Here is a 23,802-nt window from a genome sequence, read left to right as displayed (position 1 = left end):
AAAAAGCCTTGGTGTGAATGGGGCCTAAAGGGGGACATCTTGAATCTTAAAGCGCTGAATGTCTTTATTTAAGCTCAGAAATTACATAAAAAATTCACCAGGTTTGTCATTACCTCCCTTCAGCAGTGGAGCTTTCTGGCTTCAGTGGACATCAACGATGTATATTTACATGTTCCCAGTTTTTTAGTGCATTTGGGGTTTCCTTTGCTGTGGGGCCCGTACACTACCAGTTTGTGGCCCTGCCCTTTGCCATCTCGAAGGGTGTTCATCAAGATGGTAAATCCTCTAAAGCTTTGCTAGTGTCCAATCCCCTGAAGGTAAACGCCTGTAACACATGGTGTATTAATACTCTGCCCATGTCCTGTACTGTACTCTAAGACATGGAACTTACAGGTAGGTCTAAGTTCTTCACCTGTGAAGCTGGGCTGAGCAATATATGGTCACCTTTCACTGAGCTACCTGCTCTGTACTTGTGAATTAAAATATAAAAGTAATATCTCCTTTTAAAAAAAAAAAAAAACTTGAAATACATTTTACTGACTGATAAAATAGGGAAACTATAATAGATTTTTAATTTCATAAAGCATCCCGCTAACTGTCATTTCAAGTGTAAATTAATTTTCTATTAAGTAATACAATTCCCAGCTGCTAATTTGAACATTTTAATAAGAATTTATAACCGGACAGTGTAACTGCTGTGATCTGGTTTCCTGTTTTTGAATGAGGATGCCTGTAAATGTATATGCCAGATGTCAATTTTATCTTCTAGACTGACTATAGAATTAAAAGCTGGACAGATCATTTTGTCGTGGAATGCAGTTGACATTTGTTTTATTGAAGATTTTAAGGGTGGCACGTTGGGGACCACACACAGCACTGGTATTAACATCTAGTATGAGAAAAAAAAAAGATCTACCAGTCCCATTATATTTCTAGATCGGACTGCATTAAAGTTGGCCTATCCGTAGTTGTCTTGATGTACGGCTTTATTATAAGTCTGCATTATTATGATTCTAAGATAATGCATTTTTGTATAATTTGGCTTGTGAGTTCCTGAGTAAATGTTTTATTGTTCATAACAACCAGCCTAATTTTCATTTTTTTTTTTATGTGAAAAAACTGACCTGTAATGACTGCTAATATCTTGAGTGTCTTGTCCTTAGGCCCTTGAGAGCATCGAGCGGTAAAGCTTTTTGCAAAAAAGGAACTTGGCATTTAATTTCCATTTGCTTAACTGATTCTCTAGCTCATGTAATTGCCAACTGACTGACATTTGAAATGTAGTCATTGTCTTCCAATATTAAATGGTAAAAGATTGGTTTGTGGTGGGTGTCTCTAAAACAAACTTATGTGAGCATCGTCTGTAAAAGCACTTTTTGCATCAAAAATATGTGAAATAAAATATAGGGTATTCTTCCAACTTCACTTTGACAATGTTTTCTGGCTCAGCCCCAAAGATGATCAAAAATCTGTCATTAAACAGTGTAACAAGATGGGATGGCAATAAAGAATAATTCTAGGCATTGGAATGTATACATGGTTACATTGGAACTAGGCTTATGATATGATATACCTAGCCGATGCTGCTGGAAATCACTGAAAGTGGAATTAAAACTAAAAGTGTAAAATGTTGCAGCTTTACAACCCTTAGATGTGGTGGCTGCAACTGTTTCCCTTTCTTAGGCTTTTTATCCTCTGTTTTCACCTGGTAATCTAGCCAGCAACAAACCTGATGTGTGAGTGCCCCCACCACCACTCTGGATGAAGGAGCACAGAGGGTACCTTTTGGAAAGTAGTATTGTCAGTCTGTGGGATAAGGAGTGTTGGATATACTAGTAGTTTTAAGTACACTAACAAATTGAAGCCAAACTTTAGCTCACACTTTATACAGAAAATCACCAGATGAAAATAGAAGAAAGCCTAAAAAAAAAAAAAATGAAGGCAGCCACCGCTCCTTAGAAATGGTACAATGCCACACTCAGGTTTTTTACCTTCGTGTGTAGAATGCATGAAGGTAAAAAAAAACTGCTTTTAAAACCACTTTAAATTTTAGGACAGCTTCATCACTAACACAATTCTTTAAACATGCTGCATATTATACTGTAAACCCCAAACCGGACCCCTCTGGCCACCCGATCCTCGCTTGCTACCAGCTCTCTGGGTTTCGTAAGTACCTGAAGCCTTACTCTGAGCCTGTACATTGTCTTGCAGCTACACAGTCGCAACAACTTTGATTCTAGACACAGGAGGGGATTGTCCTGCTGTACGTGAGCCTCCAGCTCACACGCTACCAACAGCTCAGAGGATGCTTGCAGCACACCTACGTATAGTGCTGATGTCAGCAGCCTAGAGTTATGTTGCTATCCACTCCTGGAATCTATTCCATCAGTCCTCTTTAGCTCCGTTAGGTCCGTCTGCATCCTCTACCCTTTCAGCTATAGTTTTTAATACAATTATGCAAGGGACCAAATCATCCAGTTGCTTACTCTGATCACAGAGGTCCCAAGCATACTCATCCTCTTCTGTAGATTCTATATCTCTAAAGCCCCATACACGCTATCAGATTTTCTGCTGATTTTTTTTTTGTCTTCAGATTTACCGAAACCATGTAGTGAGAGGGCCTGCCTGGTTGCATACAAATTGAAACTTTTAAGATTTGACCTCATATGGATTTGGTAAATCTGAAGGAAAAAATCTGCAGAATATCTGATAGTGTGTATGGGGCTTTAGACTGCAGCCTTAGCAGCAGGCTTATCAGAAAATGGTGGAACCTGATCTTTGAGCCTGTTACTTCTACCAGAGATCTAACCACTGCTACAGTTGATCCTGGCTTATTGAATGCTTCAAATTAGTCTTGCGTCGGTATATACTGTTGTGTAGCTCACTTTGGTTGAAGTTCTGGACTGTGAAAACCCTTGTGCAAGCAGAGTTTGAGTGGCATGGCCTTCCAGGGACAACACCTCTTAAGGCAAATTTTTGATATTGTTATCGAGGACGCTACAGGTAGCAATAGTACCTGTTTTCCTCAGCCTAACTGACTACAATGTCCCCTCTGAATGTTGCTTCCCCAACCTCTTTGTCTAGGTACCACAAGCATGACTCTCACTCTGTCCACAAGGTCTGCTGCTCAGTCTGCCAAATCCCCAGACAAGCCATCCTCTGCATGACAGCAACCTTCCATTTTCAAGAGTGGGGGACCTTTATTAACCATGTCAGATGCTTGGACAACTTGCATCTCAGGCGCTTGCATCTCTGCCACCTTCTATCCGCCCCATCTTGGATCTCCAAGCCCTTCACTCAAGCCCAGAAATTCTTTCTGGAATCCACCAAATCTTGAATTGCCTTTGTTCTTGGGAGACTTTGACTTCTGCAGCACTGGACCATCCTCCTTGAGGTTCATCCAATCTGGATTTATGCATACATTGTCACAACACATCAGGAAGGAGAGGTCCCACCAAGGCAAGACAGGTAGATTGAATCCTGTACTGGGAAGAACTGTATCTCTTGTCCAGTGTTTACATACTAGGCACAAACAGTTGGCAGATGACAAAACCTTCCTTCATCCACCTGGGTCTTCAGGAATGATCCCTACACCTGAAAGTATTCCAGGACCTGTGTTCAGCAATTAGTCAAGCATGGTTTTTAAATCAGAGGAAGTGGATGCTCCTATGGCTCTGTGGGATCAGTACACCTTGATCTATGCCTTCCCTCCCCTGAAACGTATTCCTTGTCTGAAGCAATGAGGATCACTGAAAATCCCCTCGAAAAGCAGACTGGCCCAGGTTGATTCCTATACGCCCACCTGTCAAGACTTCTGATGGATGCTTTGTAGGCTCCTCCAGATAGTCCATTTATGCTTTTCTATCTTTTTCAGAGGCCATTCGACTTGCTTCCCTGGAGCTCTTGTACACGGGGTCCCCCATGTACCACCTTTCACTTATTTTATCTGATGTAATTTTCTACAGTCTGTAGTAAGTTATGGGGTATTGGTAGAATTGAAAGTAGGTCTGCAAATATATTTTGGGTGTACAGGTATTTGTTTGGCTGTGGCTAGGGGAAGATGCTAATGGAGCATGATCTTTGTGCCATTGGCTTCAGCGGAGAGCGGGAGAGACATCGGGGTCCAAAGGACTCCTGGTGTATTAAAAATCTGTCACAATAACATTATATTACATAGAGTCCCCTATCTGATTTTATTAATGTTTTTAGTGAGGAAGGCTATTGCCCTCTCTCCCTGAGACCTTTGGACGGAGGTCTCACATGTAGTTCCCTCTATTCATTCCTCATTGAGATATATTGTAAATATGGTATTTTCTGAACATCAGAAACGGCTGTTTAAACCCATTAGAGGCATTCCTATTTTTGCTCCCACTCGCATATCTATGTGGGGCATATTCCTTTTAGCCATCACCTCTATGGGGTATCTAAACTGGCAGCTTTATCCTACTAGGAACTCCTAGTTTTGAGTCATCAGGGCTCCCTTTTTCCTTCAGCCAGTTTGTGTTTCACCACAACCAGGATATTGTCCTTCCCTTCCTCTGTCCATCTTCACCCAAAATAAATCTACCTCCTATTGTACTTCTTTCAGACTGATTTTATTTTTTTGTTATCCCAGAAGGACCCTGCAAAGATACTCCAGACATCTCGTTCTACCATTTCTAGGTGGCTTGGGCAGATCATCATCCAAGCTTATCGTCTCAAAGATCAGGTTCAACCTTTTTGTTAAGGTGCATTCTGCTAGATCTGTGAGTGCTTCTTGGGCATCAAGCAAATATTTTCCAGATTTGCAATGCTGCCATATGGTCTTCTGTTCATACAGTCTCTAGTTCTACCAGATCAGCATTTCCATCCTCATCTGCTGACAACTTTGAGCATAAGGTCCTTCAGGTGGTGCTTTGAGCTTCAGGCATCCCCCAGCACCCTATTTTCATGGCCATGTTAGCGTTTACTTGCTGTGTTGCATACCTCTCAGTTAGACTGCTTTTGGATGTTCCAGTGAAACTTCAACTTGTTTTGTCTCCACCCCCTGATGCCTCATTTGGCACCTTTTGGGGGGGTGGGGCAGATACCTTTCTTTGCCAGGTATCCTGTGTCCCCACTTCCAGGAGTCTCGGCATATTATGTCAGAGCTTGGCTCCCCCCTCCTTCCCCCGCCACTGGGCTAGTAGGAGAGAGCAGCCATAATGCTTCACTACTGGGTTCCCTTACTGGCAATTGCAGCGGCAGCACACGACAGCGGACAGAAACCTCAGCTGCGGTGCTGACATCCCTGGACTCCAGGACAGGTAAGTGTTCTATTATAAAAAATCAGCAGCTGCTGTTTGTGTAGCTGCTGGCTTTTAATTTTTGCAGTTGTGGGCAGGCCTCCGCTTTAAAGACTCAGTCCCTCAATGGACGAGAGAGAAAATATGATTTTTTTTTTTTTTTTACTCATCTTTCTTGGAGTCCATTAAAGATAAGTCCACCTTAACACTAAAATCTCTACATCTACAGACATCCACAATCTAACACTAACCTATCTAACCCTGTAAAGAGAAAAACCCTGACCCCGCCCTCAGCTGTCGGCTACAGCTTCTCTGTGGAGGCGGGTGCTGAGGACACAGCTGACAACAGAAGCCCCAAAGTAAGTCTATGGTTGATGTCACTTCCCATTCATTTCACAGCCTTTTTTGGCTGTCTCCTCTGCAGAGCTTCCACAGCTGGAGACCAGACAGTATTGTCTTAAAAAAATGTATACTGATTTGTTCACAGGGTTAGGTTATTGTTAGATCATGGATGCCTGTAGATGTAGAGATTTTAGTGTTAGGGTGGACTTATCCTTTAATGGTTACAGCTGCCCAATAGCTTACGTGAAGTGCATTTTAGCCCCCCACAATGCATCCTGGGCTCTGCGGTCCTACCTTCAAGGATCGCACCCATATGGTGCTCTCAGGTCGTGAGTCAGTTTAGTGGACCCTTCATATAGTACAGTGCAGGGCTCAAAATCTGCTAGCCAGGCCTTAGGAGTTACCCACTTCCAGTTACCCCTCCTAACTCCTACCCAGCCCCTAAACTCAAATTAAATTACAATGTAATTATAACCCCCAGCATTGGTGTCAGTGGATGCATCAAACCCCCAGCACTGGTGCCAGATGCCATAATGACCTCCAACGCAGGTATCGGAGGACACATTAATAACCCCCTAGCATTGATGTCGGTGGACATCATCATAACCCCCAACACTGGTATCAGAGGACGCATTAGTAACTCCCAGCATTGAAGTCCGTGAACGCATTAATAACCGCTAGCACAGGTGTAAGTATCAATGTCCCCCTCTCCTACATTGGTGGTTAGTGGCATTGAAATGTAACCCTTCCCATGGCCCCCAATGTGGGGGGGGGGGTTAACTTTCATGGACATTACCACAAATGCAGAAGGGATGGTGGGTTAAAATGTCACTGCCATGAGGACCAATGTAAGGTGGAGTAGGGGTCGAGGAGGTTAACATTCGCTGCCATAAAGAACAATGCATGTGTGGGGGTTAACTTTCACTACCACTGTAAATCCTTCCTTCAGCAGCCATTGGAGCCTGCACTGTGTGATGCTTGGAATGAAAGGAGTGACGGCATTGTCACTCCTATCATTCAGGCAGCTGGAGAGCTGGGCACTCAGTGTCACTCATCTGCTCTCAGCGCCCCCTCTCCACTCACCCCAGCAAATTTTTCACTCGCAGAATGCGAGCAGGTGAGTGAAAATTTTGAGGGCTGGTATAGTGTATATCATAAATATATGACCAGTATTTTTATTCACTGTGCTACACAAATATTCCATTGAGGTTGAAGAGGTCAAGTCACTGGAGAGTTTGAGAGTGTTCAGAAAATGCGTTATTTGGGGATATCTAAATGGCTCCCTGGTGGGGAGGAGGCACTTTCCCTATAATGTACTTCTAGATAGCCTTCCTCTATGGCTGCAGAAATCTGTGAGTTGGAGAAAACCTTTAATCATCCACTACTCAAATGTAGAAGGACTGAGACCCGGAGGGAACATTGGATTGCTCACCAAAGGGGCCATTTGGGGGGATTTGAATCTGTATCCTTTTGCCAAACTGTCCCATAGCCCCAGGGAAAAAGAAAGCGTTAGACATATTATACCCGGTCTGTCTCTGTCTTTTAGCCACATGTAATAACAAATTGGAGTAGAGAGGTGAGAAGATTCCAACGGTATCCACAAAGGATTGACCCACTGGGAATGAAAACGAATAAGTTGCGCCAGTGTGGCATAATAATTGGTCAAATCTGGGACCCCCAGGCCTCCCTTCAATTCACGGGTGAATAGCATGCATCTGTTCACTCTAGGTCTGAGAGAGCAATAATTCTAGGCTCATTATTCACAGTAAACTTTTAAACTGATGACCTGCACGGTCTTTTAAAAGCATTGCCTGTGAAAAAAATTGGTCCACCAAAGGTCATCACCATTTCATTGGTGAACCCAATTTTTAGGGTTGACGTGTATAAATATATTAATAAAAATGTAATTTACTGCACTTTACCAGTCTAGATGCAGCTACTGAATTAGGGCATTTTAACACTGATGCGGTGTGGTTTACCTGCAGTATACCTGAGGGTTTGGTATGGGTTACCTGCACTTTGACATAAACTTCTATTGCATTGGGTGGTTTTGGTGTATTTTCTGAAAGCACACCAAAACCACCCGATGCAAAAGACATGTATAGTATAGCGCAGGAAACCCTAAGTGTTGGGGTGTGTGTGTGTTTTTTTTGGGGGGTTTTTTTGCCTTATTTTTTGAGAACAGATGCCTATTGATCTTGTCAGAAATTTTGTCCTTGTAACTTTCATGTTCAACTTTAAGGCTACATGCACACTGGCGTATAAATTTATGCTTCAAATATGTAAAATTCTCAAAAAGCCTCAAAATAAAAACTTCTCTAATGTCGTGCATATGCGTATGGTGTCTAGAAGCATATGAGAGTAATGTCTAGAAGCATATGAGAGTAAAATCATTCTGACTAAACTATTCATTAATTCTAGCCACTGGAAAAAATGTACATTCATGCATTTAGACCACTTTACGCATGTACTGACATAAATTACACTCCCCTCTGAACACAAGTTTGGGGCACTTTTTTTGTATGGCACAGAAAGCTGATGTAACATACGCCTCTAAACCAAATGATGTGCAAGTAGCCTAAATAACCTGGAGGTGTTTGTTGTCCAAACCAGGAGAGCAATTTAGGATGGCAATCCTCTTCCTCCTTGGACAGGAAATGAGTACTGATAGGATTATCAGGTGAAAATAAAGTAAAAAGAAAAACCTTAAAAAGGAAGCCAATCCAGTCACCATATCAATGAACTGGCAAGCTTGTATTATTTGGGGGTGGGAATGTTTTAGTCTGTAAGCCAACATGTCTTGACTATTAATCCTGGGTCCTGGGATAGTCCTAGACTTTGGAATTCACCTGTCTGATAAATATTAATATCCTTCCTTGTATATTAGTATATAAAATGTTCCTTTTTAAAAAAAAGGATTGTTTCAAGTTTTTTTTTTTTTTTAATGCACACACGCACGCGCGCGCGCGCGCGCGCACACACACAACGGCATTTTTGTTCTGGGACAATGGGTAAAGTCTAGTAGGACTTTCAGAGTCAGCGGGGGTAATGGGAAAGTGAGTTTACATGTGATTAATTTGCCTGGATTTATTTATCGCTCCATGGTCTTAGTACTTATCCCCTCATTCCACTACCTGAAAATCCCCAATTCCCCCCAGGTCTGGATGAGAGAGCTTTGCAACACTGATCTACAGAGAGCATGCTAGGACTATATGATGTTAGAAAGGTGTCAAGGCACTTTATATTTTGGAAATAGCTAAATAGAGACATACTCCACTAGACTTTTTGGGATGGTTTCAACTCCTTTATTTCATCAAGAGCCTTCCAAAACCATGGCAACATTTAATTCAAATAGAAGTATTACTGCTTACATCAGGTCTTTTACATGTAAGCTTACTGCTGTACAAACTGTTCCTGGCCGCTGCAAATTAATATCTTTGCGTTTACCTGGCCCTCTGGGATCAGTAACACCCTCTCTGACATACAGGTCCAAATTTCTGGTCTTTAATCATTTTTTCTTTGTCAACACCAATATATCAGGAAGAATTTTAACCCTTGAGCCAGAGCCTGGTTTTGTTATTTTTTTTTTTTTGCTCCTGTTTAAAAAGCATTTTAGTCTGGAAGTTTTAACTACTTCAAAACCGATATATTAGAAGATAATAAATATTTATATATATATATATATATATATATATATATATATATAACACAGTATATATTTTCTGAAGGCACAGACGCTAGACAATAAAATGATGGTCCAAATTTTTATGTTCTACAATATTAATGCACATTTTCACATGCGTACTTCTTTGAAATTGTGAAATTGGGATGCATTTCAGTATCCACCATTTTCCATTAGCTAAGCGTTTACAGCCCCTACAGGTCATCAGTTTAGCTTTAATAATAAATATTGGCCCTAGAATTATTGCTCTTACACTGGTGTGTGTGTAGCATACTTGGTGTTTTCATACGTGTGTCTTTGCATTCATATGTGCATGCACATAGTGGCAGAGCTTGCTTAATTTTTATTTTTTTACTTTTGGGAGGTGGCTTTCCTTTTTAAAGCTGCTGTATTGTTGTCAATGATGTCTCTGCTCCTACATATATCCATTGCTACCCCACCACCTGAATGTGTCAAAAAGCTTGTTCCCCAGATATTGGAAAAGTTCCACACCACCATCAGTAGTGGAATGAATGTTACAAATCAGGATACATTTGATGGCATAGATTTTGTATTCAAAGGGCAAACTATGATACACATTGCAAAATCTGGGTGAGCTGGCTACTTAGAAAAACATACTCTTGCTTGTCTTTACTGACATTTTTTTTACAGGAGAACATGTTTCATTGCATTTCAATCACAGCAGTAGACCCAAGGTGACCTACTAAATACAGGTCACAGCTCAATGGGTGACTTCCTTTAATTCAGTTTCTACCCCTTCCCATGCTTTTGTCCTTACTGCCCTTGTGATTGAATCTACACTGTTTGAGGAACTTTGTTGTTCTGGGAAGCTTAATAATGGCATCCTACAAGGTCATAAGTGCAAGATACAACCCAAGCTTCTTGCTTTCGATTTTCAAGTTGAGCATGTTTTTCCTGTTATAAAGTGCATTGTGTATTAAGCCATACCATTTTTGTTGCCCTCTTATGATGAGCTGTACTATCTTTTAATATTGCACAGTTCATACAAACAATATTTTTTTATTACAGGTGTTAATGGGAAGAGTTCCTGACAGAGGTGGTAGACCCAATGAAATAGAACCTCCTCCACCAGAAATGCCACCGTGGCAGAAGAGACAAGATGGCCCACAACAAGGTGGTGGTAGAGGTGGAGGTCGAGGTGGATATGAACAGTCTTATGGTGGCCGAGGAGGCTATGAACAGGGAGGTGGCCGTGGTGGTTATGAACAGGGAGGTGGCCGTGGTGGCTATGAGCAAGGTGGAGGAAGAGGACGTGGTAACTATGATCAAGGAAACAGAGGAGGTAGAGGAAATAAAGTACAAGGAGGCTGGACAGATGGTGGTGGCAGTGGTTCTGGTGGACATTACCAAGATGGAGGCTTTAGAGATTCTGGCTATCAAACTGGAGGCTACCAGGGTGGCGGAGGAGGGTATCAAGGAGGTGGATATCAAGGCGGAGGTGGTGGCTATCAAGGTGGAAGTGGATACCAGGGAGGAGGCTATGGAGGCTACCAAGGTTCATCCTACTCTGGTAGTGGTTATCAAGGAGGAGGCTATCAACAAGACAACAGATTTCAAGATGGTGGCCATCACAATGACCGAGGAAGTGGCCGTGGAGATAGAAGAGGAGGCAGAGGTGGTCGTGGTGGAAGAGGAGGGCAAGGTGGGGGTTGGGGTGGCCGTGGTGCACAAACATACAACCAAGGTGGTCAGTTTGAGCAGCACTTTCAGCATGGAGGTTATCAATATAATCAGTCTGGTTTTGGACAAGGAAGACATTACACCAGTTGAGATCATTCTAGTTTCACTTTAAGTAGAGCTCACGTAATAGTTGTGACAACCTGATCAGAAAGGTTTTTTTTTTTTTAGTTTTTGTTTTTTTTTTGGTTTTGTTTTACGCTGTCCCATAGCTTTGATACATAACAAAAAAATTGTGTTCGCACTGTTTGGTTTATTCAGATGCGGTTTGTTGGTTACATTTTTCACTCCAAAATTCTCAAAGAAAATACTGTTTGCAGAGATGGCTAATCGGTGGTAATATTCAAAGGCTAAATAAAAAGCTCCACCCAGAAATGTATTTACTTGAGCGGACAGTGATTAGTGCCCTGTTTAGTAAACCTGTGTATTTGCTTGGCTCAGGACAGTTTTTTTTTTTTTACAACCCGCCCCAATTAAAGATCTGCTTTACAAAACAAATGCATACTCCTTTCCTTGTTTTAGCCTGTCAGATTTTAATCGGTCTGATTTTTGTTTTAGGCAAGGACAGCCTATTGAGCACTATACAAGTAAACTTGCTGGGATGGTAACTTCATAGCACAGATCTGCAAGTGTGACTTTATACACAAGATGCCATTATCACCTTACATCTCAAAAAAAAATTTTTATTTGAAATAAATATGGTAATGGTTGTTAACTGTAAAATTGGAATGTGCTAATAGTATATTCTGTTGCAAAACTAGGGCATCTTTATATAAAAAAGAAAAGAAAAAAATTATAGGGGGGAAAACACATTGTAACAAATGTGGAGTCAACCCAAAATGACAAGTAGGTTTCCTTGTTTTATTTTCCCGGAGAATAGTATACATCCTAATTGGTCACTATGGGCAACTCCTCCATTTCTGTTTGCATTTTTTTCTCATTCTTTTTTGTAAATGGGCTGTTTTATGTTTCCTTTTTATATAAATATTTTTCTAAGTAAAGTGAAAATATATTTAACCTTGTTTGGGATTTATTTGAGCTCCTTTTTAGTTTAAGGTATCCAGCAATTTCATATAAATATGTTGCTAGTCTCTTCACACGTACATATGATGATGAAAAATGGATATAAAAAGAAAAGGAGATGTGTCCATGTCAACCATATTCTACCATAAAGGACAGTTAGAGAGGTTTAATGACATTCAAATTTCCTAACAGAATAGAAGTTACCGCACTTTCTTGATTGTCTTATTGAGTATGCCCTTAGCATGTTTTTCCTTCTTGCATTACATATGAAAGACTAACAGCTCTGTGGTTTTGACATAATGTTTATATGATGAATGTGTAAGTTTTACACTGCCTTCAAATGCATATGCTGCATGCATTAAATTGTGCAATTTTTTTATTTTAAAGTACAAGTGCACTTTAAAACAAAGTGCATATTTTTATTTTTGTCCACTTACCGTGACCTAACCCCCCCCCCCCCCCCCCCCCCTTCAGAGAAGTGTACACACCTTGATCTAAAGATTGTGACTATACTATTTGTTTACATCCAGCAGTGCTGCGCCTGAGCATGAGTGTCCCTTTGCCTCAATTCCTGAGATGGTCCTGTATAAGTCTGTGGGAAAATTAATGTGCAGGTGCGGCCAGAGCAGGGAAGAGTTGCATCTCTGGGTGCCAACAAACAATGAAACCATGCCCATCAGATTGACTTAAGTATGCATGTGTTGGAGGGGCAGGGTGCGGATTTGGTTAAGTCAGGGAAAGGGGGCAAAAAAGATAAGCCCCCCTTTTATTTTAAAGTTCACTTTCCCTTTAAAAATTGTGTTGCTATTTTGTTTTTTCTGATAAGGTAATCATTATTACATGAGCTCTACGGCAGTATTTAGGGCAATCAAGCCTTCCATCTTTCATCTAACAATTGCACATCACATTCAGCTCAAGGGGATCAGTGCTGCTTAAGCAAGTCATAGCTGTGGTCTTCAAATGTCAAATGTGGCTGCCTTAAAGGACTCGGCTGCTTTCATAAAACACTAATATTTTCAGATAAATTACTTGAAAACCGTTAAACTTTTTTTTCCTCCCTTGTGTGTGCAAGATTTCACACCACTTTTATCCCCATTTTTTTTTCCTCTTCTGCCTCCCAACGAATGCACTACTCTGTGAGCAAAGTGGGTTTATGCCCGGAATATTTAAAAAGAAGCAAAACCTTTGTGGATGTGTGATCTTTTCCAAGAGCTACATTATGCTTTTTGCTGGGTTTACTGTGTAAATAAGCCATGTTAAGCTGTGAAGGAAGCCAGCTGAACGTATGCTGTTTGTGTGAAAGGTGAGCAATAAAGATTGCCTGGCTATAGTCTCATTTACTTTTATTTCTTGTTACTGGTACAGAAAAGTGAAAGCTGCATTTCTATTCATATCAAGAGATATTGTGGTAAGTCTAGCTCTGGTTTCAACGCAAGGGTATGCGCTTTTACGTTTTTAGCCAGAACTCTCCTATTCCCTCTCAACAATGTTTTCTTCCATGCAATGTATAGTCTTCACTATTCCCAGTAACCTGTGGCTGATTTTCCATAAGCTGCTGTTCCTCTCACCTCACCAAGTTGGGGGGGGAAATCCCTGAGGGTCCCCTTCTGTGATCTGCAGCTGTCTCCTCTACTTGCAGACTGCACTTCGGAGCCCTTGTCTATTGTTAACCACTTCAGCCCTGGAAGGATTTACCCCCTTCCTGACCAGAGCATTTTTTGCGATTCTGTACTGCGTTGCTTTAGCTGACAATTGCGCGGGAGTGTACCCAAACAAAACTGATGTCCCCCCCCCCTCTCCAAATATAACTTTCTTTTGGTTGGATTTGATCCCCTCTGCTTTTTATTTTTTGCTCTATAAACAAGAGTGACAATTTTGAAAGAAAAAGCAATATTTTAAACTTTTTTGCTATAATATCCCAAAAAATATATAAAACAATTATTTTTTTTTACAGTTTAGGCCGATATGTATTCTGCATATTTTTGGTAAAAAAAAAAAAAAAATCGCAAAAAATGTTTTGGTTGCTCAAAAGTTATAGCGTCTGCAAACTAGGGGGTAGATTGATTGCATTTTTATTTTATTTTTATATACTCGTAATGGCGGTGATCTGCGCTTTTTATTGGGACTACGCTATTGGCGGACACTTTTGACACTATTTTGGGACCATTGTCGTTTATACCTCGATCAGAGCTGCAAATAGCCACTGATTACTGTATAAATTACACTGGCAGGGAAGGGGTTAAACACTAGGGGGCTATCAAGGGGTTAAGTGTGTCCTAGGGAGTGATTCTAACTGTGGAAGGGGATGGGCTAACTACAACATGACAAAGATCATTGCTCCCAATGGCAAATTCAAAGGGTCATACAGGTATGCCCATTTGCCTGCCTTTGACATTCTGCCGACATATATGTGTGCACGGTGGTCACTGGTCAGCAAGTGGTTAAAATGTAGAGTGGTCCCTGAAGAGCAGCCAGCAAGAAGTGACAGTTGCAGAACAGAAGATTGGCACTGCAAAAGCCACCTGGGAAACAAAGTGTCATTGGTTTGCACAGCCCTGCCAGCCCTCACAATAGACCTCAGTAAGGCAGTCTGCAGAAATGAGCATTGCAGTCTCAGTAGGCCAGTAGTTCCAGACCCTAATAACACAGTGAGCACCAATGTAGCAGCAGAAATCCTCTGTTCCTAATCTACTGAGACTGAATTAATTATATGCTACCAGTGCCCACGCTGTTGCTGGGCAAGATGTTTCACAGCTGGATGAACCAACCAAAATTCATGTGAGCAATCTGATTGACCAAATCCTGCCAAAAGCTCTCATCCATTTTTTGGTGGATTTTTCTTTAAAGCCAAACATTTTATCTTAATTGTACAGGACACAGGCAGAGTACTCATAGACCAGGGATATGCAATTAGCGGACCTCCAGTTGTTGCAGAATTACAAGTCCCATGAGGCATAGCGAGACTCTGACAACCATGACACCCAGGCATGATGGGACTAGTTTTGCAACAGCTGGCGCTCGGCTAATTGCATATCCCTGTCCTAGACCATGGGTTAAAGCAGGGGTCTCAAACTGGTGGCCCTCCAGCTGTTGCGAAACTACAAGTCCCATGAGGCTTTGCAAGGCTGACCGTTTTAAGCATGACTCCCACACGCAGAGGCATGATGGGACTTGTAGTTTTGCAACAGCTGGAGGGCTGCCAGTTTGAGACCCCTGGGTTAAAGGCTTGTACCTTCAGGTGACTGGACACCAGCAAGTCTTTGAGGAGTGCCCCCTATAACCCTACCCCACTCTGAGGGTCCTCAGATTTTTTGCTAGTGTGTAGGTAATGAACATGTTCTCCTTTTAAGAGAAACTACTTTATTATTTTCCTAAAGAATTCTTCAATTGACCATCACTTTCTATTGCAGCCATGTATCCAGATCATAGTTTGTATGGTTGAATAAAGACACCAGTCCATCCTGAGTGTCTACAGTTGTCCCTGTCCATTGCACACTCTCATTGGTCCCTACCCTCAACCAAGGTCCCCATTCATATACTAGGGCCAATTTTGGACAGAAGCCAATTAACCTACCTGCATGTTTTTGGATTGTGGGAGGAAACCGGAGTGCCCGGAGAAAACCCACGCAGACACAAGAACATGCAAACTCCAGGCAGGTAGTGTCCTGGTTGGGATTTGAACCGGTGACCCTTCTTACTGCTAGGTGAGAGTGCTAACCACTACACCACTGTGCCACCAAAGTGCAACTTTGTTAAAACCTTGGAAGCCATACCTGGACCCCCACACTGAGGATAGCCTGTATTTGTTGCTTCCGGCATGGGATTCTTTGTGGGATGCTCACCTTGGTACTGGAAATGCGTTGATAGCTGAAGGGCGTGATTCAGTTCAGGACTGGTCCATGACAATTGAACCCAGTCCCTGAAGACCCCTTGTAGAATGGTTTACTACCTACTGCTACCAGACAGACTTACCGTATTTCCCACACACTACCTCTTGAGTATGCCACAGGGGAAATACCTTTACTTGTAGATATTGCGGAGACCAGAAAAAAAGGAAGCCCATTCCAAACAGCAGGCAAACCTTCCCTCTGCTGAAAGTCTGCACAATACTCGTGATGAATCATCCCTTGCAGCAGAGCAGAAACTGGTCTTAATATTGGTTTTAGTATCTGATTCTAGCTCTATTTCAGGCATGCAACAAGCAGCATATTTGACAAAAGCCGATATGTCTGTATCACAATTTCACAGACAGATTATGGCCTTAATTTAGCAAGCTTTGTCCATAGCTCAAAAACATCTTACCTTTCTCAAATCGCCTTTCAGGACAACCCCGGAGAGAGTGTAGCTCCACCTTGCAATCAGGAAACACATGCCCACTTTAAAAACACCTCCTCCTCCTCCATGGCTTCAGTTATTGTGTTTCCTCCTTGGAGGAAGCATGTGCCTGAACCAGGGAGAGCTACACTCTCTGCAGGGGAGTAAGGCTTACCTTTTGTTGCAGGTTGTTTCTCTTTGACCCCCAGCAGCATCTCCACGGGGAGAGGACTCCTGGAGCTCCTGGTCCCGCCATCTCACGGGAGTAAGGACCCTCGGAGTGCCGGCGTCGGGTGCCCGGTGTCCGCTTGTTAGCGCAGGGAGGGCTCTGTTGCTGGCGGAGGCCGCTGCAGGTCAGCGGCATGGCTCCGTTTTCGGCGCCGGGTCCCGGGCGGCGACGGCGTCGTTCACGGTGACGCGCGGGCGCTCTGAGGGGGCGTGGCGCCGTGGTTCAGCGCCTGGAACGCAGGGGTCATGGGGCGGGTCAGGTGACCGTGTGCTTCCGCTTCCGGCCGGCCTTGATGACGCGGCGGCCGGGAAAATTTAAAATGAGAGCTGTTTGTAAAATAGCTGCCTCACTCAAACGATGGAAGAGTGCAAGCCAGCTATGGCGGAGACAGGCGCCCCCAGCACCGGTCCAGCCCAGGTACGTAAGGTGCACTGGCACCCTCTGCTTTACTGTGGGTATGTCTTTGTTTGTTCCCCCCTCTTGGGGGCCTGTCGCTGCAGGTCAGAGGTGGACTTCGCTCTGACCTTTTGCAGCCTAGTTCTGGGGTCTCACTAGTAGGTCTGTTTGGTGGTGGGTCTCTGCACTGGCTTGGTGTTAAGCAACTGGTTGTTGAGAGCTTTTAGTGAATTAAACCTGTATGTCGTTTCAGGAAAAATCACTAGGAAAAGCTAGACCAGGTCAGAGAAAATGTCCTTCTTGCAAAACCCCCCTCAGAGATTCATGGCAGAAGGCAATGTGCAGAAATTGTATCAGAGAATTGATGGAAGAGGAAACATCTCAACAATATAAGGATTTGTTTTCTTCGGTTAAAGAGCTGACAAACTCTTTGAGTTCAGTCAAGTCCATCCTGATACAAAACCCTCCCGCACAGACCGAGCCTCAGAACTTACCGCCCAGCCCCAGGGCGTCGTCATCCAGACAGGTGGAAACTGAAGAGTCTGGAGACGAAGGGGGTAGTACTCTCATCTCCTTCAGGGATTCTGAGGAGGAGGAAGAGGAAGAAGATAGCAGGGGCTCCAAATTCAAGCTATCACTAGAGGAAGTAGATGATATTTTAAAAGCAATCTACACTACTCTAGAAATTCAGGAAGAAAAAGTACAACTGTCAGTTCATGACAAAATGTACCAGGGGTTGGACGAAACAAAACGGCGAGTTTTTCCTGTCCACAGGGTCCTCTCAGACTCAGTGAGAAAGGAGTGGAAGGACCCAGAAAAAGCCCCTTTCTTCTCTAAAGCTCTCAAAAGAAGGTTTCCCTTCGAAGATAAGGACTCAGAGGTTTGGAACAAGAAACCCAGAGTCGATGCAGCTTTCTCGCAGGTATCCAGACGAACGGATCTAGCCTTTGAAGATATGGGGATCCTTAAAGACCCAATGGACAAAAAAGCTGACTCCATCCTTAAAAAAGCTTGGGATGCTGCGTCAGTCAGTCTAAAACCAGCAATGGCAGCTACGGTGGTGGCCAGGAATCTGGAATGTTGGGTAGAGAAGCTGAAGAGCCATATTGAGGCGGGGACACCCCACAAGGATCTCTTAGAGTCCTTTCCACTGATCCTGAATGCAGTCAAATACATGGCGGATGCATCAGCAGAATCAGTTAAACTGGCCGCTAGGTCTTCGGCTCTTGTAAATTCAGCCAGGAGAGCAGTTTGGCTGAAAACATGGTATGGGGACACTGCCTCTAAGGTCAAGCTGTGTGGTCTTCCCTTCTCGGGTGACTTGCTCTTTGGTCCTGATTTAGAGTCTGTGCTGGATAGAACAGCCGATAAAAAGAAGGCTTTTCCAGTTAAGAAAAAGCAGATTGCTAAAAAGAATTTTCGTGCTTTTCAGCAGTCCCATAAAAAAGACCAAGAGCAGATGGGGTTCACAGAAGGGCAAAGGCAGGGGTGGAGTCCTCTTTAGATCTCCCCCAGAGCAGTCCCCTAAGAACAAGTGACAATATCTCCCCAGTGGGGGGGAGACTGTCAGCTTTTCGCGAACAATGGGACAGGCTGTCTCCAAATCTGTTCGTGAAGAGCGTTGTCAATCAGGGGTACAGGTTGGAGTTTTCAGAACTACCCCCGAGCAGGTTTTATGTGACAACATTGCCAAGGGATCAGGAGAAGGCCTCTGCAATGAAGCTGTTGTTACAGGAGCTGATACAGCAAGAGGTTCTGATTCAAGTCCCAGTAAACCAGCAGGGCGGGGGTTTTTATTCACATATTTTTCTGGTGAAAAAACCCTCAGGGAAGTACCGTCTAATCCTGAATCTGAAATTCCTGAACAGGTTCATTCGGTACAAACATTTCAGGATGGATACAATTTTCTCCATCACAAAGCTGTTGACCCCAGAATGCTTCATGGCATCCCTGGACCTAAGGGATGCCTACCTTCATATACCAATTCATCAGGCATCGCAGCAGTTCCTGCGCCTGGCATTGAAGGTAGGGAGTTCGGTATGGCACCTCCAATTCAGGGCTCTGCCGTTCGGACTCTCGTCCTCTCCCAGGGTCTTTACGAAGATTATGGCAGAGGCTTTGGAACCCCTGAAATTGAAGGGGATTCCAGTCGTTCCTTATCTGGACGACCTTTTGTTTTTTGCAGACTCCAGGGAGCAGGCCCTAGTCAATCTCCAGAGGGCCCAGTCTCACCTCGAGGGCCTGGGATGGCTTCTAAACCTAGAGAAGTCAATCCTGACCCCCTCACAGGAAATGAAATTTCTGGGGTATACATTAAATTCGATTCTCCAGAAAGTTTTCCTGCCGTTGGAAAAACAGGAAAAGTTACAGCTAGCTGTACAGCGGATACAGAGCAACCAGACAGTCTCAGTCAGGATGGCTATGGCAGTTCTGGGCCTGCTTACGGCAGCAATCCCGGCTGTTCAGTGGGCCAGGTTCCATTCCAGACCCCTTCAGAGGGAGGTTCTGTCAAGCTGGTCCCATCAGGATCCTTTGGAAAAACAGCTAAAAATTTCGTCAAAGACGAAAAGGGCTCTTTGGTGGTGGAGAGACCAGGCAAACCTCTCAAGGGGCCTGGTGTGGACCTTTCCTGTGGACAAGCGCCTTACTACAGACGCAAGTGCCTGGGGCTGGGGAGCCCATCTGGATGGTCAGACATCTCAGGGGGTCTGGTCCAAACAGGAAGCTCAAAGATCATCCAACTGGAGGGAGTTGAAGGCGATCTTTCTGGGTTTAGTGGCATTTTAGCAGAGTTTGAGAGGTCACCATGTTCAGGTGTTGTCAGACAACACAACAGCGGTTACCTACATTATGAAGCAAGGGGGAACCAGAAGCAGGAGCTTGATGGAGCTGGCCAATCTGTTGTTAGCCTGGGCAGAACAGAACACAGCCTCACTATCGGCAGTGCATCTGAAGGGCTCTCAGAATTTGTTTGCGGACCTCCTAAGCAGGCGCAAATTGCTAGAGGCAGAATGGAGTCTGAATCAGGAAGTGTTCCTGATGATCTCCGAGGCCTGGGGGGTTCCTCAGGTAGACCTTTTTGCCAGCCAGCAGAACTCAAAGGTGGACAGATTCTTTTCTCTTCACCGAGGAGATGCAGCAATAGGGTTGGATGCATTCGCTCACCCCTGGCATTACCAGCTGTGCTATGCCTTTCCCCCCTTTCCTCTAATTCCACTAGTACTGAGGAAATTCAGGGAAGAAAGGACAGACTTAATACTAGTCACTCCTTTTTGGCCAAAAAGACCCTGGTTCGCGGGTCTTCGAAACCTAGCCTCGAAGCCCCCATGGAGGTTACCACTCAGAAAAGATCTGTTATCCCAGGGGACAGTAAGTCATCCAGAAGTGGAACTCCTGCAGCTAACCGCCTGGTTTCTGAGGAGGACCTGTTAAAGGCTAAAGGTCTCTCAGATAAAGTAGTAAAGACCCTGCTGTCCAGTAGGAAGGCAGTTACACAGGCAATTTACATGAAGGTCTGGAAAAAGTTCAACTCCTGGTGCAGTTCTAGAGAACTCAAGGTCAAGAGCACGGTGTCCGTCTTGGAGTTTCTCCATGAAGGAATGGAGAAGGGTCTCGCAGCCAGTACCCTGAAGACTCAGGTGGCTGCCTTATCAGTTTTCTTTGAAAAGACTTTATCTAAAGAAACTTTAATTTCTAGATTTTTTAGGGCTCTTGCTCGAAATAGACCAGTAGCCCTTAAAGACTTTCCCAGTTGGGATTTGTCTACAGTTTTACAGGGTCTCTCGGGAGCACCGTTTGAACCCTTACAGGAAGCTTCTTTGCAGAAGGTGGTTTTAAAAACAATCTTTTTGGTGGCCATCACCTCGGCCAGGAGAGTCAGCGAGCTCCAAGCTCTAGCTATTACAGAACCCTTCCTTAGAATTTATCAGGACAGGGTGGTACTGAGGACGGATCCAGCATTCCTACCGAAAGTATCCTCAACTTTCCATCGATCACAGGAAATAGTGTTACCTACATTCTCTGCAAGCCCAGCAAATGCAGGAGAGGAAGTTTTTCACACATTGGATGTGAGAAGATGTCTTTTACAGTTTCTGAAAGTTACTAAAGAATTTAGAAAATCAAACGCCCTCTTTGTGATATTTTCTGGATCACGCAAGGGGGAGAAAGCTTCTAAAAGTACGCTGGGTAGGTGGCTTAAGTTGGCTATAACAGAAGCCTATAAAGCAAAAGGAGAAATACCTCCCTCAGGTATTGCTGCCCACTCTACTAGATCCACGGCAGTTTCCTGGGCTGAAAGGGCTGGTGCCACGCCTGAACAAATCTGCAAGGCTGCCACTTGGTCCAGTTATTCGACATTTCTCCGGCATTACCGGTTAGATCTACTGTCTGCAGCAGATCAGGCCTTCGGCAGGAAGGTACTGCAGGCAGTAGTCCCGCCCTAGGGTAAGTTTCTCGGTTATCCTCTCCGGGGTTGTCCTGAAAGGCGATTTGAGAAAGACTCAGTTAGACTTACCGGTGACGGTATTTCTAAGAGCCTTTCAGGACAACCGTTACTTCCCTCCCTAGGTTATGCTTAGTAAATGTATTAAGTTCTACCATGGTGTTGTGCTTTCTGTGCTTTGTTTTCCAGCGTCGGAAGGCCACAATAACTGAAGCCATGGAGGAGGAGGAGGTGTTTTTAAAGTGGGCATGTGTTTCCTGATTGCAAGGTGGAGCTACACTCTCTCCGGGGTTGTCCTGAAAGGCTCTTAGAAATACCGTCACCGGTAAGTCTAACTGAGTCTTTTTAACCGAAACAGACAAAATTGGCGGCACATCCAGAATTAAAATCAAAAGTTTATTGAAAATTCCTTAAAAACCATGAACATGACATACATTGATCCAATAAGGTGCTCAGTGGACGCGTTTCACACAAACGTGCTTACTCACCCCGCCTCTTCTATTCCTACTCCTGTTTTTTTAGCCAGACTCTGTCCCTACAAATGCTGCTCGTAGAGGGTGCTGAATCAGAGGGTAATGAAGGGAATGTAGAGGCTGTGTTGGAGGAAGCTACAGAAAAGTTTTTCTTCCCCGCTCTCGTCTGCTTTATTGAAGAGGGAGCTTTCCACAATATGCTTGCAAATGTTCAAAAGCTTATTCCCTTTTTCTGCAAAAGTATCCTTTTGTCACCCCTGCTTTGGCACAAAGAGACCTACTAAGTCTGGCAAAATTTTCCCCATTCACGAACAAGTCGTATGTTCAGTCTAGGATGACACGCCTGAAAGTATTTTCACTAGCGCACAAATCTTTTCTGAACTTTGTTGAAAAAGAGTTTTGAAAATAGTGGGCTATTTCTGTGATTTGTCCTTGCTGTCTCTATCCTAAACAAACACTGCACTGTACCCAATGAAAATAATCCATCTTTTAAAGATATTTTCTGGACAGAAAATGTGAGATGCTTTTTAAAGCTCTTTGCCCCTGCCAGGCCCAGTCCTGCAACCAACTCTTGTGTGCTATTTCAGTATATCAAACCACAGCTAACTGGCCCAAGATAATGAAGAACCAATATAGCCATATTCATTCTGGATATTGCAGTTTGAGAACAATTTACAACTACTTCCATCTGCTATTTTCTGTGTAGATGCCCTGGACCACAGCATGAGATAAATATTCAGAATGGTCCCCATCTGCTCATATGCAGAGAATTATTTAGTTAAATGCTTTGACAGCAGAGCCTGCCTCTAACAGGTGTCTTACACATATGCTCGTTTAAGAAAGATCATGTGTTTGGAGAGGAGCTTGACCAGATCATTAAACAGTCACTGGAGGAAAGTTTTGTTTCCTCAGGGAATGGTAACAAAGCCCTCTTGTTCATGTGGTTCTAACTCCTCCCAAACATAGAGCACCTCCAACTTTAAAGCCTATGTTCCACCTTTCCTTTCAGCACAGGGCTAGGTCCACAAAGGCCAACAAACTCTCCCCAAAGCACTTTTAACACTGAAAGGGCACCCTCATCCCTAAGAGTGGCGAGACACCTGTTGCAGTTTCTATCCCTTCCCATTCATCCCAGACCAGTGGGTTCAATCGGCATTTTCTAAAGGATTCTAAATTTGTCTAAAGGATATATAATAGAGTTCTAAACCCTATCTCCTCAGCCAAAGGCTGTCCAAGAGCATTCAAATTTTCCATGACCAACTTCTTGTCCCAGGCAGTCGTACCAGTACTACCACAGAACAGGTTCAAGGGATTATTTTCAAACTTGTTCACTGTACCAAGCCTAAAAGAATTATCTGTTCTATCCTGATCTTGAAATCCCTCATTCCTTTACATTCCAAAATTTCATATGGAATCTGCAAGGTCAGTAATTGCCTGTCTGAGACAAGCAGAACACATGGCATCAGTGGACATACAGGATGCATATTTACATGTTCCCATTTGCCAGTGTTTACATCAGTGTTTTCCACTTTTTGCAGTGACATGTGACCATTTTTAGTTTGTCGCACTGCCTTTCAGCCTCTCATCTGCTTTTCAGCCCTCTGTGCACCCACAATATTTGTGTCTAATTCTAGATAGGTCTCAACTAAAGGTCTATCTTCCAGAAAAGAAGGTTCTTTCTATAATATAATATTATTGTGCTTGACAATTGAGATCCAAAATAAATCCCACAATGAGATTTGCTATGACAGTTCTGGGTTAATGGTGGTCTCCTACGAGGCAGTATTTTCTGCTCCATTCCATTCAAGAACTCTAAAACCTACATTCAGCATGGGGAAAAAAAGTGGGCTGTTTCCCTGGTTTCCCCATCCACAGCCACCTCTGAGTTTCCAGCACTATCAAGGAAACAATCTTTGCCTTTACCGTAAGTCCCCGTTTCT

General features: G+C 43.5%; 1 protein-coding gene across 1 annotated transcript in view; it reads left to right on the top strand.

The window, feature by feature from the left end:
• The window catches only part of FAM98A (family with sequence similarity 98 member A), a 95,109-nt gene extending 81,764 nt beyond the window's left edge, over window positions 1-13,345 (top strand). The window contains exon 8 of the mRNA XM_077486438.1: window positions 10,318-13,345. Coding sequence (XP_077342564.1) covers window positions 10,318-11,079 — 762 coding nt within the window. The 3' untranslated portion in view covers window positions 11,080-13,345. The remainder of the gene's footprint in view (window positions 1-10,317) is intronic.
• Window positions 13,346-23,802: the final 10,457 nt, after the last annotated feature.

Source organism: Lithobates pipiens, unplaced genomic scaffold, assembly GCF_037356315.1.
Source record: "Lithobates pipiens isolate NorthernLeopardFrog02 unplaced genomic scaffold, aLitPip1_a1.2 Scaffold_18, whole genome shotgun sequence".
NCBI lineage: Eukaryota > Metazoa > Chordata > Amphibia > Anura > Ranidae > Lithobates > Lithobates pipiens.
This window is presented reverse-complemented; position numbering and strand designations above follow the sequence as displayed.